A 17,029-nucleotide genomic window follows, 5' to 3' on the forward strand; every position below is an offset into this window, starting at 1 on the left:
TTTCAGTCCATGACTGGTCTGCTGCTTCTAAATTTACACCTTAAATCCTTCGGCTCTCGGGGACAATGGTGAATATTGCTTAGAAAGTATAAGTCTGTGCCTATAACCTTAAATCAACATGAAGAAAAAGAGAGAAGCCATTCTAAAGAAGAAAAATAAACATGGGCTGTTTCAAATCTGATAAATAGCATCTCCTGCCACAGATTATCAGTCATGAAATCAAAATAAAAAGCTCATCCCCCCAGGGTCTGCTGCTGTCACCAAAATTTCAGAACCACACTGGGCTCATGTGGAATTCTCTCAGATGCAACAAGAGTAAGAAAAATAATGACAATAATAAAAATGAAAACAGCAACTAGCATGATACTAGGCACCAGGCTGAGTACTTTCACCTGCATTCTTACTTAATCATGCCCCCCACCCTAGGAGGTGAGTTGTCGTTGTCTTTTTACAGATGAGGAAACTGCTGACACTTGGGAAACCTAAGGAATCCACCCAAGGTTGCCCAGTGAGTGGCAGGGCCAGGATTTACCCCGGGTTTCCTTGGCCCCAGTGAGTGTATGTCTGTGTTGGTTCCATGGGAACATGGATAAAAGGCTTGGGTTCAATCTCAGCATCCTCACTTGCTTGTAGAGGAACTGTGAGTAAATGTCTTCGTTTCTCTGAGCCTCATTTTTCCACCTATAAAATAACAACAATTACTACTTTGCAGGGTTGTTAAAATGACTTAGGAGAATGTAATATAAAAGGCTAGCAAAGTACTTGACTCATTTACGACTTCAGTGCCTTCCTGGTGACCAGTGGTGGAGTAGTGCCTCAGACTCTCAGCCAAGCACTGGGTGAAGGAAAGCCAGCAGGTTCTCTAACACATCTTCTCCTGGTCTTCCCTCCTCCGACAGCACTTCAGAGCATTTCCCAGAGAGCTTACTCCTCCTAGACTCATAGACCACTAGACCCAAGAGACAGTGACCTTTGAGGATAACTTGTTTTAGTTTTACACTGGTAGAAGTTGAGGCCCAGAGTCGGGTACCTGATGTCACCAGGGGAATTTCTCACAAAGCCGAGAACAAACTTTGTTTTCATTATGTGGCTTTACCCAGAACCAAGCTGAGAGTGATCGAAGGCCATATTTTTTTTCTCTCTAAATGTTTTTCTTCTCGTCTCATGCCAAAAGCCTTCACCCCAAGAACTGTCTGGGTGTGCGCCAGTTTGCCGAGACAATGATGTGCGCTGTGCTGTACGACGCGGCCAACAGCTTTGTCCACCAGCACTTTGTGGAGGTGTCCATGTCGGAAGAGTTCCTGGCCCTGCCCTTGGAGGATGTCCTCGAGCTGGTGTCTCGGGATGAGCTGAATGTCAAATCAGAGGAGCAGGTAAGTAGAGCGTAGTAGTGGCTAGGACATGACAAACGAAATGCTGCTCCTTTTTGTCATCTCTGTTTTATTAACGCTTTTTGCGAGTTTAAGATCTTGATGTGTATGCCCCTGTGTATTATGGGGCTTGCTTTGTTGTATCGTGTGCATGAAAACATTTTATAATTTCAGTGTCTAAATAAGGTTCCATTGATTTTTATCAACGCTAATTTCCTTATTCTTGGATGCTTGGGTTATTTTTAGTACTACTATTAGAAATAATTCTGCTGTGAACAGGAAATAGCAAGTATCTTAACTTTTTCAAAAAGCCTTGTTCTAAAGAAGAGCAGAGCATTGGGGCAGTTGTTTCAGGGGAATGTGAAGTCCAGAGGGTTTTGTTTTGTTTTTTTAAGGTGGGAGAATTACAGCATATTTGACTGCTAATGGGAATTTTCCGGAAGAGAGGGAAGAATTGGTAATGCAGGAGAAAAGCGGAAATAGTTGCCAGAATGAGTGAGAAGAGACAGGGTCTAGGGCCCAACGAGGTGTGTCTTTGATAGGAACCCAGACTGTTCATCCACCGCAGCAGGAGGGAGAGCTAGGTGCACACACCCAGATGAAGAGGGAGCGGGGGAGATGGTGTTAGGTGCTTACTCACGCTCTCTTCTGATTTGTTTCTTTTTTCTCAGCTGAGAGTGAGTGAGGGAGAAGTGTTAGAAATTTGAGGAGAGATGAAAAAGTGTGAAGTTATCTTTTAGGAGAGGGGGAGAATAAAGGACAATGCTAGGGAAATAGAGGGCTTGATAGGAAGCAGAGCCTACCTGAGATGAGGAGTCACGAATTTAAAGTAAACTGGTCAACTCTGTTGTGTGTTTCCTGTCAGCCACATTCAACTCTACTGGTACAGGCGCAGGGTAGGGAGTGACTTGAATTTAAAGAGCTAGACTTCACTGGGGTAGAGATTCTTTCCAGGCAAGTGTGATTGAGCGAGAGGGGAGCATTTTGTTGAGTTGTAGAAAGGAATAAGAAACCAGTGATGGGTTTTCATTAGGATGTGATAATGAAAACCAGGAAGCAATTTCAAGAGACTGGACCAAACGGAGTAGCTGGGGAAGTGGAGAAAAAGCAGTGGTTTCAGGGGACAAGTAGGAGGAAAGATGGATGGGCCCAACAGTGTGGAGTGGAGGTTTGAGTTTGGGGATTGCAGAGTGTGGCCTTTGGTTGGATGGAGTTGCTGCCGTCAGCTGGAACTTCACCTCTGTCTTGGCAGGTCTTTGAAGCTGCATTGGCCTGGATCAGATACGACCGGGAGCAGAGGGGGGCCTGCCTGCCTGAGCTGCTGTCCAATATCCGCCTGCCTCTCTGCCGACCCCAGTTCCTTTCGGACCGAGTGCAGCAGGATGACCTGGTGCGTTGCTGCCACAAATGCAGGTGAGCAAGGGTGGACCTGTATAGGACACTGCCGAGAGCTGGGCAGAGAAGAGAACTTGACAGTTCGGCTACTTCTGCTCCAGCAAATGGGAGGAAGGACTTTGAGTGGTCAGTGTAATTCATGGTGCAAGGACTGGTCTGCCCTCTATCTAGAACCTGGGAGAGGAAGTGATCAGAGTCAAGTCTTGTACCTTACGCAGAGAAATGCCATATGGAAGCATCAAGGTAGAAGTTGTTTGAGGATCTTCTAGCGTCTTCATCCATTGATCTTTTTATTAAGCTCCAAGCCAATACATTTTGCCTCCCCTGACCCTGTCCACACCAGGAGTTGACTTGGTGGTGCATATATGACTTCCTGGGGCTCGTTGCCCTCTTCAGTAACTACTCATCAGTAGCCTGGTTTCAGGTGGGCGTAGGGCTCTGCATCCACAGTGATGGGCAGGAGGGAGGACATGTTTACCAGCATGTGAACTTTTAACCAGAGTGAATCAGTTAGAACATGGCAGAACGGAGCTACCAAGGCAGTTCAGAAGATGGTGGCTGTATAGAAAGACTGTTAAAAAAGTAAATCAGCAGAGGGAAATGTTCCTCTTCCTTCGTGTTACTTTTCGTATTCATAGCAATGAAATATTTCCTCTTCTTTGCTGGCACGATTTTACATATATTTGGATATCATCTTCATTTTCCCAACTCTAGCAGTATTCAGATGGCGCAGGACCAGGCAGTGTTTCTATCATACATGGGGTCGCTATGAGTCAGAACCGACTCGAAGGCACCTAACAACAACAAAGGAGTATAAAGGTCTGTGTCAGGAAAGCGGGGGGTAGAGGTGTGGCTGGAGGTAGCTGGGGCCCTGTGATGAGCAGTCTTGGGGGCACTGTATAAGAGTTTGGACTTTATTCTGTAGCCAGTGAATTGCTATCAAAGGTTCTTCAGCAGAGAGCAACATGGTGAATCTGCATTTAGAAAGACAGCTTGGACGGTAGTGTGGAGGGTGGAGTGGAGGGAGGTGGCTGGAGGCAGGGGACTCTGTGAGGAACTGTTGACTGCTGCCGCCACTGTCCTGGAGAGAAATGGTTAATGGTAAGGTCACAAGGTATGAGCTATGGTGCAGTCATAGGGAGGAGAAGGAAGGGCTGGACCTGAGTGGAGACAGGATGCAGGCTGCTTGTTGAACTTCCCCAAAGCCAGCCATTTTAGCCACTGCCCTGTTTTTCTCATGGCTGGTATGTGCCTGTTAGAGGATAGTCATTTTGATTCCACCAGCCAAGGTGGACTCTGCTCATGGCTGCCCTAGAACTCACCCGGGCTCTTTGAAACTAAACCTTCCAGGAGGCTTCTCCTTCCACGATTCCCCTGCAGTTGGGGAGGGGAGAGCCAGCCTTGGACAGTGCAAAGGTGGACCACATGGGGAGAATACCTCCTGTCCTTGCATCTTGCACCTCATTCCAGGGACCTGGTGGATGAAGCAAAGGACTATCACCTCATGCCAGAGCGCCGGCCACACCTGCCGGCATTCAGAACTCGACCTCGCTGCTGCACATCCATCGCTGGTCTTATCTACGCTGTGGGTGGCCTCAACTCAGCAGGTATCTTGCAACTCCCCTTTGCAGAGCCCTGGCTTGGATTTGGTGGACGAAGAGACACCATACAACCTGCCCTAGCCTTTCTGATTCCCCTCCTTGGTATTGCCACCACTCTTGCCCCTTTTGATTTTATGTGATTTTTCTATAGTTAGAGGGTGTCAGGTATTAATACCATGGATTCAGAATATCATTGCTAAAGGCTGTCAGCTTTTAGAGATCCCTTACTTTACAGAGGAAACCCTGGTGGCATAGTGGTTAAGTGCTATGGCTGCTAACCAAAGGTTCGGCAGTTCAAATCTGCCAGGTGCTTCTTGGAAACTCTATAGGGGAGTTCTGCTCTGTCCTATAGGGTCACTGTGAGTCAGAATCAACTCAAAGGCACTGGGCTTGGTTTTGGTTTACTTCATAGATGGGGAAATTGAGGCCCAGAGAACTTTCTCTATGTTCACACAAATTGTTTTGGCAGAGTAAGAATTAGAACTCAGGTGTCCTGGTGACCGAGCCAGCATGCTTTCCCTAACATCACACTAGCTCACGGCATTCACTCAGCTCTGGGTAGGATACAGTTGGACACCCAGTTCCGTTACAGTTGGTCATATGACTCTTGAGTTAGTCTGTGAGAATGTCATCACTAGAAGAAAGATTCTCTGAATACACAGAGCCTTCCACTGTCAACAGTACTTTTTACTCACCTCCTCTCCTGTGACACACATGTGCTTTCTAATCTGCGTGTAATTGGCAGCCCTTGTATCATACAGTCAGGTTTTCAGGAAAGCTCCTGGGGTCACCTCCCCTCCTGCCTGCCTCAGGGCAGTAGAGGCTTAGTAGAGAGGGCAGTATGGACATCTTAATCTGCAATACATTGACATAAGGGGTTGGTATTTCTGATGTCAATCCAGGTGTGTATAGTGGTGAGGGAGCTGGTGAACAGTTCTGACCAGTTTTGTTTTTAATCAAAGGTATGTGGGGCAATGGAATATTGAACCAGGAATAAAGCAAGGTGGTTCTAATCTCCGCTACTTGTTAACCTTATGACCTGGAAAAGGTCAGTCCCCAACTAAAGTTGAGGCAGTTGCTGATACATATCCCAGTGCAGAATAAAACAAGGAGGCAATTAGCTCATTTGATCTTCACAAATACCTGATAAGAAAGGAAGGGCTGCAGTGATCATTTTTCCTTGCTGTGACAACTGCTATTTATTAAGCACTCAGGGTGTTTCAGGCTTCTAGGTGGCAGGTGGTTTGTGCTTATCTACTGACCTAAAACCTGGTGGTTCAAACCTACCCTGTGGCACTGTAGGTCTGGTGATCTGCTTCCATGAAGATTACAACCAAGAAAACCCGATGGAACTCAGTGCTATTCTGTAACACATGGAGTCACCATGAGTCAGAGTAGATTTAACTCCAACAGGTTTGGTTTAGTATATTTCAGAACCATGCTAGATGCTTTACTTACGTCATTTAATCCTCCAAGCTGCTCTGCAATAGAGATTATCTCCATTTCACATTCGAGAACAGAGGATCAGGGACACCCCCTAGTAAATGAGAGTCGGCATTATCTGTGCCCTTCCCTCCAGGCATGCCTCTTCATGGGGAGAAAGTGTGATGACTGGCATTCATCCTGGGCTCTAAGAGAGAATATTTGAGTGTAATGAGAACTGCCCTCTCTAGAAAGTGATATCTCCTGTCTGATTCTGATTTTCCTTAAAGAATTGGGTTTGAAGTTATCATGACTAAAATTTCTTAATGGGTCCTTTTGGTTTGACTGATTCTGTCAGAAGAGCTGATAGAATCAAATCAAATGTTCCACATAATCAATGGCCAATAACTGTGATCCAAACGTGTAGCCTCCTGTGTTTTAATTTGAGTAGCAAATTTTTATGCAGGTGACTCCCTGAATGTGGTGGAAGTGTTCGACCCCATCGCCAACAGCTGGGAGAAGTGCCATCCCATGACAACAGCCCGCAGCCGCGTGGGCGTGGCCGTGGTGAATGGGCTTCTCTATGCCATCGGGGGATACGATGGCCAGCTGCGGCTGAGCACCGTGGAGGTCTACAACCCAGAGATGGACAGCTGGACCAGAGTGGGGAGCATGAACAGCAAGAGAAGGTATTCCGGAAACCATTTGTGCAGCCCAAACATACACACTGAGCCTCTAGGGAACACCGTGCTAGACGAGGAGGGCACGCAATAAAGTCAAACCCAAGCTTTGGCCTGGGAATCTCCTGCAGCCAGGCCAGCCCCTCCCGGCACCTCCTGGGAGCAAGCCCCCATCTGCCTAAAAGTAAAATACTTGCCTTGTCATCTGAGGAACTTGGGGAGATGAGATGTGTCAGTTGTATCATTATGTAAGTGCCAGATGAGGGATTGAAAATATTTATTGTGGAAGATCCGAGGAAGGAAACAGGGCTAGAATGTCTGGAAGATTTTAGAGAAGAGGTGGGATTAAAGTTGAAACGTAAAGAGTAAGGAGGATTTAAATTTATCAAAGATGAAAGGAAATCCAAGATTTTTTTTTTTATATATATATATGCTTTCCTCCCCAGGCCCCTGCTACACATGTGACTTCACTACCCGGGGATTATATGAACCAAAGCAATGTTCTTTACTTCAAGGTCACCACACATTCCCCCAGGTCTGGAGCACATAGGTATTTGCAAGGCAGACTAAGTTTATGCATCACTTAATACATGTCAGCTACTTGTTTGCTCTACCACTTGCCCACTCACGTTTCCTGTATAAGAAGTGAGATTAGAAGACATCCAAATAGTGCCTCCATTTAGCCTTCTGAGTGCTAAAGTGACAGCAGCATCTTTCCTTACATTAGATGTGTGGTTGAATAATTACATGCTTGGGCGGTGTGAGCTTTGGAGGGCTCAAGGGATTTAACTGACAAGTTCTGCGGTTCTTCTGCCCTCAGCAAGCCTGCATCAGATCAGTGGCTTCAAGTGGCACTCTCTTCAGAGGACTGACATAGGAGCGAAGCAATCCAAGGCCCCCTACCAACCTAACCCGAAGCTCTGCGTTTAGCTCTTTTGTGTATTAAGTTTCCTTGACGTGTGCCCAACGTGAGAGGAAAAAAAAGTTACATGAATTTTAAAAGGAGGGGGGTTGAAAACCACCAAACCAGATGGCCTCTAAGGGCCTTTCTGCTTTGTAGTTCTGTGACCTCAGCACTCACCTGTTTGTCTGACCATGTTTCGGGTCCTGTATTTGTAAGATAAAGTGACTGCTCATGGTGGTGAGAAAGAAAAGTTAGTGTGAAAGTCCTTTGCCACATAAAAGTGTCATGACCATGATACACATTTTCCATATTCAGCAATGTTAGTATGTGGTCGTGGGTGGGAAGAATCTGCTGTTGTACCAGTAAGACCAGATTCTCAAAATGGGTTCTGTCCTGGAAGGAAAAAAATTGCATATATATATGTAGAACCTGCTTCTCCCAAACCATGTGCTCGGATTCTAGTGGTTCTTTCCTCCCACACCCCACTCCCCGCCCCCTGGTGCTTCCTCCTTCCTGTTCCTTGGATACTTTGCAGCTTTCTGTGATATTGAATTTTGGTGGCATTGCTCCATATCCCTAACCCTGAGTGGCTTGCTTCCTTTGACTGCCATCAGTTGTCCTTCCTTGTGTGTTTGTTCTGGACCATTTGCTCGCTTTGATGTCCCTGGGTTTGGAGTGTTGTCTGGGAGGAGCGTCCTCTGGGAATTCCTTTCCCTCACTGTGGTTAATGCCCTGTTATTAGTAGCCTGGGCCCAGCTCCATTTCATCCCCTTTAAATATAGGCTACCTTAGAATGTTCCCTTCTCTCCTAACACCCCACACAGCTGTCCATCCTGACAGTCCGTGACAAACTCCTTCCTACTGTCTCTCCTTCCCCTCTCCTCCAGGCTCCCAGACCACCTCCAGGAAGCTCTTGCACACTGGACTCCTCCAGCCCACACTGATCACTGCCCCCTTATGTCTTCACACTTGTCTTTACCACTTATTTGATTGTGTCATACAGCTTTGTGGCACCTCTTAATTTTCTCTCATAATGTTGTTGAACTTCTGTATTATTAATTTTTATGTTTGTCTTGCGTCTTCATCTAGAAGGATAGTGAATTTGTGATCTTCCCACAGTCCTTGACTAAGACAAGCCCCCTCACCCCGACCTCTTCAGGCTGGTTTGGGGGGTCCATTACCACATCTCTCAAATGGACATTGTACGGATCAGATGAGATCATGTGTGGACACACTTTGAAGACTGCACATTCATTTGAAAGGTGGCAGTTAGCCTTATATGTTTTATTTTTTCTGTTTGTTCCACACCCAAATTCATTTGTAATCTTCTCTGGCATCAGCTTTGGAAACAGTGGATCAGGCAGCTTGAGATTTGTTTTTAGCTTTTCCTGAGGTTCTGTGTAGAACAGAAGATTGACTAATTACCCTGGGGCCAGGCCCTGGGTCTTTGATATTAGGAGAGCCCAGCGTGGTGAACAGCATGGGAGCCGGGCTTCTCTCTGAGCAGCCTTGTCTGGTGGTGGTCATACTTCCTAACTTGCAGGGTGCTGTACAGGTTACAAATGGCACGTGTAGATCACCTGAGACATGTAGTAAATGCACAACACACAGGAGCTATGGCATCATTCGCCAGGACAGATTAGGGACCATGCTGGGCCTCGTGTGCAATGAAAAGACATCTGTCAAACTTTTTGGTGAACTGAATGATTAAATCGGGAGGTAATGCAACAAACATGCATCGAGGGCCTAGTATATACAAAACACCACTTAAAGTGCCGCCAGGGTTCACAGATAAAGAGCTTTCCCTGCCTTCCAGGAGGCCCCCACCTATAGAGAAGTGGCAGACAGATCCTGAGACCCCGTGGTGCCAGAGTGTAAGCACTTTGTGGGCAAGGACATTGGCTTGCTCACCACTCCAAACCTGTGCCTCCGACAGTGTACCTTGCAAGTGTCTAATGAAAATTCATAGCTGGGTGGATGAACAACCGTGATAAGTGCTCGAATAAAGAAAGAAGCCTCTCTGGGAGTGTGGGGTCTGGAGAGAGTAATTCTTGCTGACACAGATCAAGAATTGAGAGGAAGGGGTGAAGGGAGGGACCCCAGGATAGGGACTTGGGGGACTAGAAGAATCACACAGAAGCTTCAGTCATCTGTTTTCTACCTTTACTTGGTCACATACTTGGGATTTAGGTCTGTTCTAGAAAGAGGCAGTCTATAAAAAAAAAAAAAAAAAAAGTCTATAGGTAGGTTTATTTCTTGGTGAGCCAGGTAGTCCGAGGCCTGTCTGGGATCACAGCTCTGTCTGTTGCAGTGCCATGGGGACGGTCGTGCTGGATGGGCAGATCTACGTCTGTGGGGGCTATGATGGCAACTCCTCGCTCAACTCTGTGGAGACCTACTCACCTGAGACAGACAAGTAAGGACTGTAACCCCTCTGGGGCACCTGGAACTTCCTAAACAGAGAGTATGGAAATTTAGAACTGGAGTTTTTTATTTACGCTTCTCAAAGGTAGAGAATATCTTACCTTTTTAGCCCCTATAGTATCTTGCATGCAGTAGGTATTTAATAACTGTTGGTTAAATAAATGAATGATGGAAGAAATTATAAAAACAAATAGACTAGATAGATGCTTGGAAACATTTATTCAATGGCCTGTTAGCTAAATCAGCCCATTTTAATGTAAATGCACATGAGAGGGGCTAAAAAATAGATGAGCAGCATTTTCCAAAGTGGGTAGGATGTGATTTGGGGGAAAAAAGTCAATATGGTCAGATAAGCTTGGGAAATGAAGACTATACCACCAGACTCCTTATTCTTCCATAATACATGTTAACATTTTAAAGGCTCTGGAAAATTCTGCAGTAAAGAAGCCTGTTTAACCTAGTGTTTTATATAGTATCTATTATTGTCTTGTGGAATTAGTATTTTCTGGAAAACACTGGTAAGATTAGCTCCAGTTTTTCATTTCAGTACTTTGAATCTTCTGATTTATGTAATAAAATATAAGCAAGTTAGTTGAATGGATTTATGACAGTGCTTTTAAGCCAATACCAATTCACTTAGCCGGCTCACTCTCAGATAGCAAGCTGGGTGTCCAAGGTCCATACATAGCGCCCAGTCTGGTAGGGCCACAGGTCCATCATGATCATCCTACCCTGGAGGCTTGTGTCCAGAGCTACTGGGCACAGAGTGGGGGGTACCTTCATCCTCCCTGGGGTTGAGAGGAGAAGCATGGTGGTTGACCATCTGAGGTGAGACCCGTATGGATAGACAGTGGGAGTCGTGCCTTGTAGGCAGGAAGACAGCAAGCAGAGCAGTTCAGAGATAAGAAAGTGCTCGGCGTGATCAAGGACAGCAGTCATCATCTAGTGGGCAGGAACACAGGGTGTGGAAGAGAGATGGGACAGGCGTAGGTGGTGCGTGGCCAGGATAAAGCTGGACAGTAGGTGTGGGCCAGGCGGTAAAGAACCACTTCAAGGAACTTGGGCTTTGCCTTAAGGGAGCATCGAAGTGCCGTGGGAGGGATGCGCTGCAGGATTGTGTCTGAGAGTGATGCCTCTGGCTGTGTGGGGTTGGGATGGGAGTGGTACGAAAGCTAGACCACCTTTAAGGAGGCAGTTACAGTGGTCTTAGTAACAGACTAGAGTAGGATAGTGGCAGTGGGGCTGGAAACAAGCGACGACTAGGAGTCAAACCAGTTGGGACTTGGTGACCACAAGAATGTTCAGGCTAAGGGGGAAGAAGCCAAAGAAAACACTGAGTTTTATCATTACAGCAACAAGATAGCTGGTGGTCCCATTAACAAGACCAGGGAGTGCAAGGAAAGAACAGATCTGTGGGAGCCGGAGGCCTTGATTGGGACGTGCTGATTTTGAGTGCCCGCGGAAGTGAGCTAAGAAGATTGGCTGTGGGCCCGAAGCTTGAGCTAGAGACTGTGGCCAGAGAGAGCAGTCAGCAGAGATGATGGGGGAGGCTTCAAGAGTGAAATAGATCATCCCGGGGTATAAGGGGACACAACACAGTTCACCCGCACCCTGTTCCACACTCTCATGCCTCCTCTCCTGTTTTGGCTCTCTCCTAAAGGTGGACAGTGGTGACCCCGATGAGCTCAAATCGCAGTGCTGCTGGGGTTACAGTCTTTGAGGGCAGGATATATGTGTCGGGAGGCCACGACGGCTTGCAGATCTTCAACAGTGTGAGTCTGGGCTCCTCCTGGGCTAAGGGCACCTCCTCCTTCCATCTTAAGCGTTATTTTGAAAGAGAGTTATCTGAAAAAAAAGCCAGCCTTCCCACTGCTGGACAAAGTGTCATCTAGTGAGGTTTCAGGTCATCTACCGCGTGCTCTAAAATTCTGAAGTTCCGGAGAAAGGGTGCCAGTGTACACAGTACCTAAAAGAGGGGTAGGGCATAGCCGTGCTACCATCCCTACCCTGTTCCGTGTGAATCGCGGGCTGATGAGTGAGACCTTGTGAAACCCCTGCCCATAGCAATGTCAAATGTGGATCGTGAATATGCAAATACTTTTGTTCTGGATAATTTACTTGAAATTGCATTTTTTCTTAAAATGACTCAACAGCCATTGAGTGGTGGCTCCGTCGAGTCAGCCAGTGCTGTAGCGGAAAGCCCCTGGACAGACTTCAGAAGACCCGGCTCTCGTGCAGGCTCTGTCACTACATGGCAGTGCATTCTCGGGCAAATCCTCTTTAGATGTAAACAGAAGGGGTCAGATCAGGGGCTCTCTTACCTATCCCTGTAAGCCCTAGAGCAGGTGTGCAGCTGGCAGAGCTCCTCATCCAGGCCGCCCACGTAGCCTGACACCGTGTGGGCCATTGTGCCCTGCAAGGCCACCCCGAGCGCTGTGCGCTGGCTCTGACTGTCCTGTCCCTGTGCCCCTCTCCCCACTGTAGGTGGAGCATTACAATCACCACACAGCCACCTGGCATCCGGCATCAAGCATGCTGAACAAGCGCTGCCGGCACGGCGCTGCCTCCTTGGGAAGCAAGATGTTTGTCTGCGGGGGCTACGATGGCTCTGGCTTCCTCAGCATCGCCGAGGTGTACAGTTCAGTGACAGACCAGTGGTGCCTAATAGTCCCCATGCACACACGTCGGAGTCGGGTCTCCCTCGTGGCCAGCTGTGGGCGCCTGTATGCTGTGGGGGGTTATGACGGACAGTCAAATCTCAGCTCAGTGGAGATGTATGACCCAGAGATGGACTGCTGGACATTTATGGCCCCCATGGCGTGTCATGAGGGAGGGGTTGGCGTGGGCTGCATCCCACTCCTCACCATTTAAGGCAGAGGGTAGGATGTGGAGGGGTAGGGATCTGGTACAGACATAGGCGCTTCTTTCCATGAGCAATCCCTCTCGGGAGAGGCAGTGGACCAGAAGGTGGGGCGAACTGCGAGCTTGCTGGAGGTACGGTTTTTCCAGGTGCTTACACCCTCCCTTGCTGTGCTGCCCTTGTGACCTTCAGCCTAGGTCATCAAGATGCACAGCATGGGATGAAGCCCGTCTGGGGCCTGGCAGATTGTGACATGGAGCTACTCTGCTGGTCTACACCTACACAGGCCCCATCTAAGCCCAGCTGCCACCCGCCACATCAGTATGGGCCACCCACCTGCTGACCTTCCTCCTCGCCTGCTAGTTGGCCAGCCATGTTGTGGCTGGTTTGCCGTGGGATGGCTGCAGGGGCCAAGCCTTTTGGAAACAGTGAGGTGTGGCTGGGAGAGGAAGCCCATGCAGTGACACAGCCACCACCTTGTGCTGGGTGCACACAGAGTGCTCCTTCCGTTGTAGGGCATAAAGGGTTTGTCCTCACCCCATGGTGAGCAGAACAAGTTTCCCTGTGTCTAATTTTGGGATTCGAGGGAGTTTTTTTTTTTTTTTCATCTTATTCAGGAGAAACAGAAGAAGAAAAAAAGATACTTGAAAGAAACTGAAGGAAAGTGAAACAAAAAAAAAACGCTTGAAAGAAACTGGAAAGAAAAACACTTTTTTTATGTGAACTTTTTTGCGGGAAGAAAAAAGTATAAAAGACACTAAAGGCAAATACATGTTTAAACGGAAAACCGCCAAACATGAAAAGGGCGGCCTCCACTCCCACCTTCGGATCCCAGGGTCCTGAGGCCTGACACAACACGAGGGGTTCCCTCAGAGCCCCAGCGTGTCTGAGGTCAGTGCATTCTCGACTGGTCCTGTAGCAGGGTGCTCATGGGGCTTGTCTTCACACCCGTTGTCAGAGGACTTTTTTAACCACAGATTCAGCTGGTCTGCTGAATTACTGCCGCTCTTCTCCGCGGGCCCTGAAGCTTCAGAGGCTCCCGTGATTACCTCCCACTGCCACTGCGGCGGCGCTCATTTCCGATTCCTCACTTTCATTTCTCCCTTTTTTTGACCAGCAGGAAACAGTAGGTCTGGCCAGATTCTCACTTTCCCATCGATCATTTTTGGATCATTTTCCCCATCGTGATGCTTCCGGGGCACATTGACCACTTGTACCTCTAGAACCTAACCAGGGGCTTGCTCCTTCCACCAGCCACGAGCTGGCTTGGTTCAGTAACCTCATCTGCCCTGCCAGTCCACTGCTCCTCCATCCACTCGCCAATTCCAGGGGTTGGCCCTCTCCAACCCTTGGCAGACCAACCAGCAAGGTGGACCTTTAGAGTCAAGCAAAGCTGGCTTTACAACATAAAGGACTAAAGGCCGAAAGAATCTCTTGCTGCTGCAAAAACAGTGTTTTCTATTTCTTCCTCTAACCTTGGCAGATGACCTCTTGAAGGGACTCCATGCTCTTTGCTCCTCTTCCTCCTCCGTTGGTGGGACCTTGATGTAGCACAGTGGGGCCCCAACAGGAGGATGCTTCCCGTTACCAGTGCGCTGGGCACTGGGGCTGTTTCCCTCCCTCCAGCTTCTATAATCGAGCCAGGACAAGCTGGAGAAAGAACATTGTAAAGTCTGTGGTGTACTTCAGGCCTTTTTCCTTAAACTGCTGCTGCCAAAATCTGGTTTTATAAAATTCTCCCAGTAGAGACTAAAGAAGGAAATGATTCCTTTAACTCAAAGGCTTTTAGGGTCCCACTCTCCATCTGGTTGGCCTCCTCTTCTCTGCTGCCTGCCTGGGGTGCCCCAGAAGCCTGTTCAGAAAGACGCTCTCCAGAGCCTGGGGAGGGTCTCCCACCCCAGGGCCTTCAGGTTTACCGGTGTGTGCAATCGCCATGCATTCAGAGGAAAGGACCTTTGTTGACTGAAACTTAGGAGCTGGGCCTCTGCTACAAGCACTTGAAAATGATGTTTTGTTTTGTTTTTTTATTTTAAAAGACTCAACAATCTGATGTAGTCTAACCTGGGCTCAGGTGGAGCTCTGGCATTTCTCACCCTCTCCTCCGGCCGTCCACACACGTGCTTCCCTTCTGCTGGGTTTGCCTACAGAGGTAGACTGGGACAGAGGTCAGCTCTGTGCTTCCTGTTAGAGAGGGGTATATTAGTCTTCATCTTATCATAACCTCTTTCCTTTTGTGAATTTGAAGCAGCACTGACGAGCCTCAATTGCGAAGGTGTTAAGAATCAATCAGTGGGGTACTGAGTGGACCTCATTGGGTCCTTTTGACACCTGCCCCAAATTTTGCAACTGGGGATAGATCGACTATTTTCCTAGGGGCTGGAGCTCTGTTCTTGGAGTAGCCTTCCTGAGGCCGCTCCCAACCTCCCACCTCCTAGTGTAGTAGTCACACTGCTGTACCTGAGGTCAAAGTTTTCAAGTAAGATAAATCATCTGGACTCTGAGCACAAGTGAGCAAACATTTCTCTCATCGATTCCTCAGTCTAATGGTGAATGACCATTTGCAAATGGCTGGTCTGGCTCTTTGGTGTTGGAACCTTTCTAGCAGCATCATTGAAAGAAGAAGCATTAACCTAGGATGTTGTAAAAAGAGGAGGACAGATGTTTCACTCAGCAAGCCCTGGGATCTGGCCCAGCTCTTAGCAGAGGACTGATGTCCACTGTACTTGGGCATTTCCCCTTCTTGGATAACACATGGAGCCTTCTGGGTTTTGCCTAAGATCAAAGCCAGGATGGGAGCTAAAAACCAGCTTTGTGACTTGACCACAGAGGTGTGACTAGGTAGGAATTCTGTCTTCCTCCCCAATTTATTGTTTCCCAGAAAAATCTTATCTCCCTTTATTTATAGAATGCATGTCTTTTGTGTTAAGAAACCAAAGAGAAATAAAGAGAACACTCCTGATATCTTGCCCTTTCTTGATTTTAATTTTATTGTGATAAAATACGTGTAACAAAACATTTGCCATTTTGACCTTTTTACATGTACAATTCAGTAACATTGATTATGTTCACCATGATATGCAACATCACCACTATGTGTTTCCAAATTTTTTCACCACCCTTAACAGAAACTCAGTACGCTGTAAGCAAGAACTCCTTCTTTTCCCTTCCCACCTGCCCCTGGTAACCCCTAATAAACTTTGGTCTCTATGTATTTGCCTGTTCTGGATATTTCATATGAGTGGGATTTTACAATATTTCTCCTTTTGTGTCTGACTTATTTCACTCGCTATGATGTTTTCAAGGCTCATCCATGTCATGGCATGTATCAGAACTTCATTTCTCTTTATGTCTGAATAATATTTCATTGTATGTATATTACCACATTTTGTTTATCCAGTTATCTGTTGATGGACACTTGAGTTATTTCCATACCTTTTTAAATTTATTTTTTAAATAGTAGACGTAAACTTGTCCCCAGGTGATGCAAACGGTTTGTGCTCAACTGCTAACCTAAAGGCTGGCAGTTCAAACCCACCCAGTGATACTGCAGAAAAAAAGGCCGGACAATCTTCTTCTATTAAGATTACAACCAAGAAAATCCTGTGGATAAAGCATAGGGGAGTAGCTTGGGGGGCAGTGAGACTAAGTTAATGGGAGTAAAACAACTATAACAGAAATAATGAGAATGGTAACACGAGGTGAAGAATGTAACCAGTGTCACTGAACATTATGTGTAGAAATTGTTGGATGGTGTCTTAGTTATCTAGTGCTGCTATAACAGAAATACCACAAGTGGATGGCTTTAACAAACAGAAATTTATTTTCTCACAGTCTAGTAGGCTAGAAGTCCAAATGCAGGGCATCAACTCCAGGGGAAGGCTTTCTTTCTCTGTGGGCTCTGGAGGAAGGTCCTTGTCATCAGTCCTCCTCTGGACTAGGAGCTTCTCCGAGCAGGAACCCTGAGTCTAAAGGATGCGCTCAGCTCCCAGTGCTTCTTTCTTGGTGGTATGAGGTCCCCATGTCCCTCTGCTCACTTCTCCTTTTTATATCTCAAAAGAGATTGGCTTAAGACACTATCTAATCTTGTAGATTTTATCAATATAACTGCCACTAATCATAGTGATAGGATTTACAACACATAGGGAAATCACATCAGGTGACAAAATGGTACCCGATTATGCAATATTGGAATCATGACCTAGCCAAGTTGACAGATGCTTTTGGGGGACACAGTTCAATCCATGACAGATGGGAGTGTGTTTTACTGTGTATATTTTCACCAAAAATACAATAAAATATTTTTTAAAAAAACCCTATGGAGCAGTTCTACTCTGTAACACATGGGGTCACCATGAGTCGGAATTTACTCAATG

At 47.0% G+C, this 17,029-nt stretch overlaps 1 protein-coding gene across 5 annotated transcripts in view; it reads left to right on the forward strand.

Annotated features, from left to right (window-relative positions):
* The window catches only part of KLHL18 (kelch like family member 18), a 64,379-nt gene extending 48,495 nt beyond the window's left edge, over positions 1-15,884 (forward strand). For 4 of the 5 annotated variants that reach the window (XM_049861722.1, XM_049861727.1, XM_049861725.1 and 1 more), the window contains 7 exons: positions 1,175-1,373; positions 2,623-2,783; positions 4,236-4,372; positions 6,240-6,477; positions 9,684-9,788; positions 11,457-11,568; positions 12,281-15,884. In XM_049861722.1, coding sequence (XP_049717679.1) covers positions 1,175-1,373; positions 2,623-2,783; positions 4,236-4,372; positions 6,240-6,477; positions 9,684-9,788; positions 11,457-11,568; positions 12,281-12,667 — 1,339 coding nt within the window. In that variant the 3' untranslated portion in view covers positions 12,668-15,884. The remainder of the gene's footprint in view (positions 1-1,174; positions 1,374-2,622; positions 2,784-4,235; positions 4,373-6,239; positions 6,478-9,683; positions 9,789-11,456; positions 11,569-12,280) is intronic. The other variant, XM_049861724.1, reaches the window with a different exon arrangement.
* The last annotated feature ends 1,145 nt before the right edge of the window (positions 15,885-17,029 follow it).

This window comes from Elephas maximus, chromosome 20 (genome assembly GCF_024166365.1).
Source record: "Elephas maximus indicus isolate mEleMax1 chromosome 20, mEleMax1 primary haplotype, whole genome shotgun sequence".
NCBI classification, from domain to species: Eukaryota; Metazoa; Chordata; class Mammalia; order Proboscidea; family Elephantidae; genus Elephas; species Elephas maximus.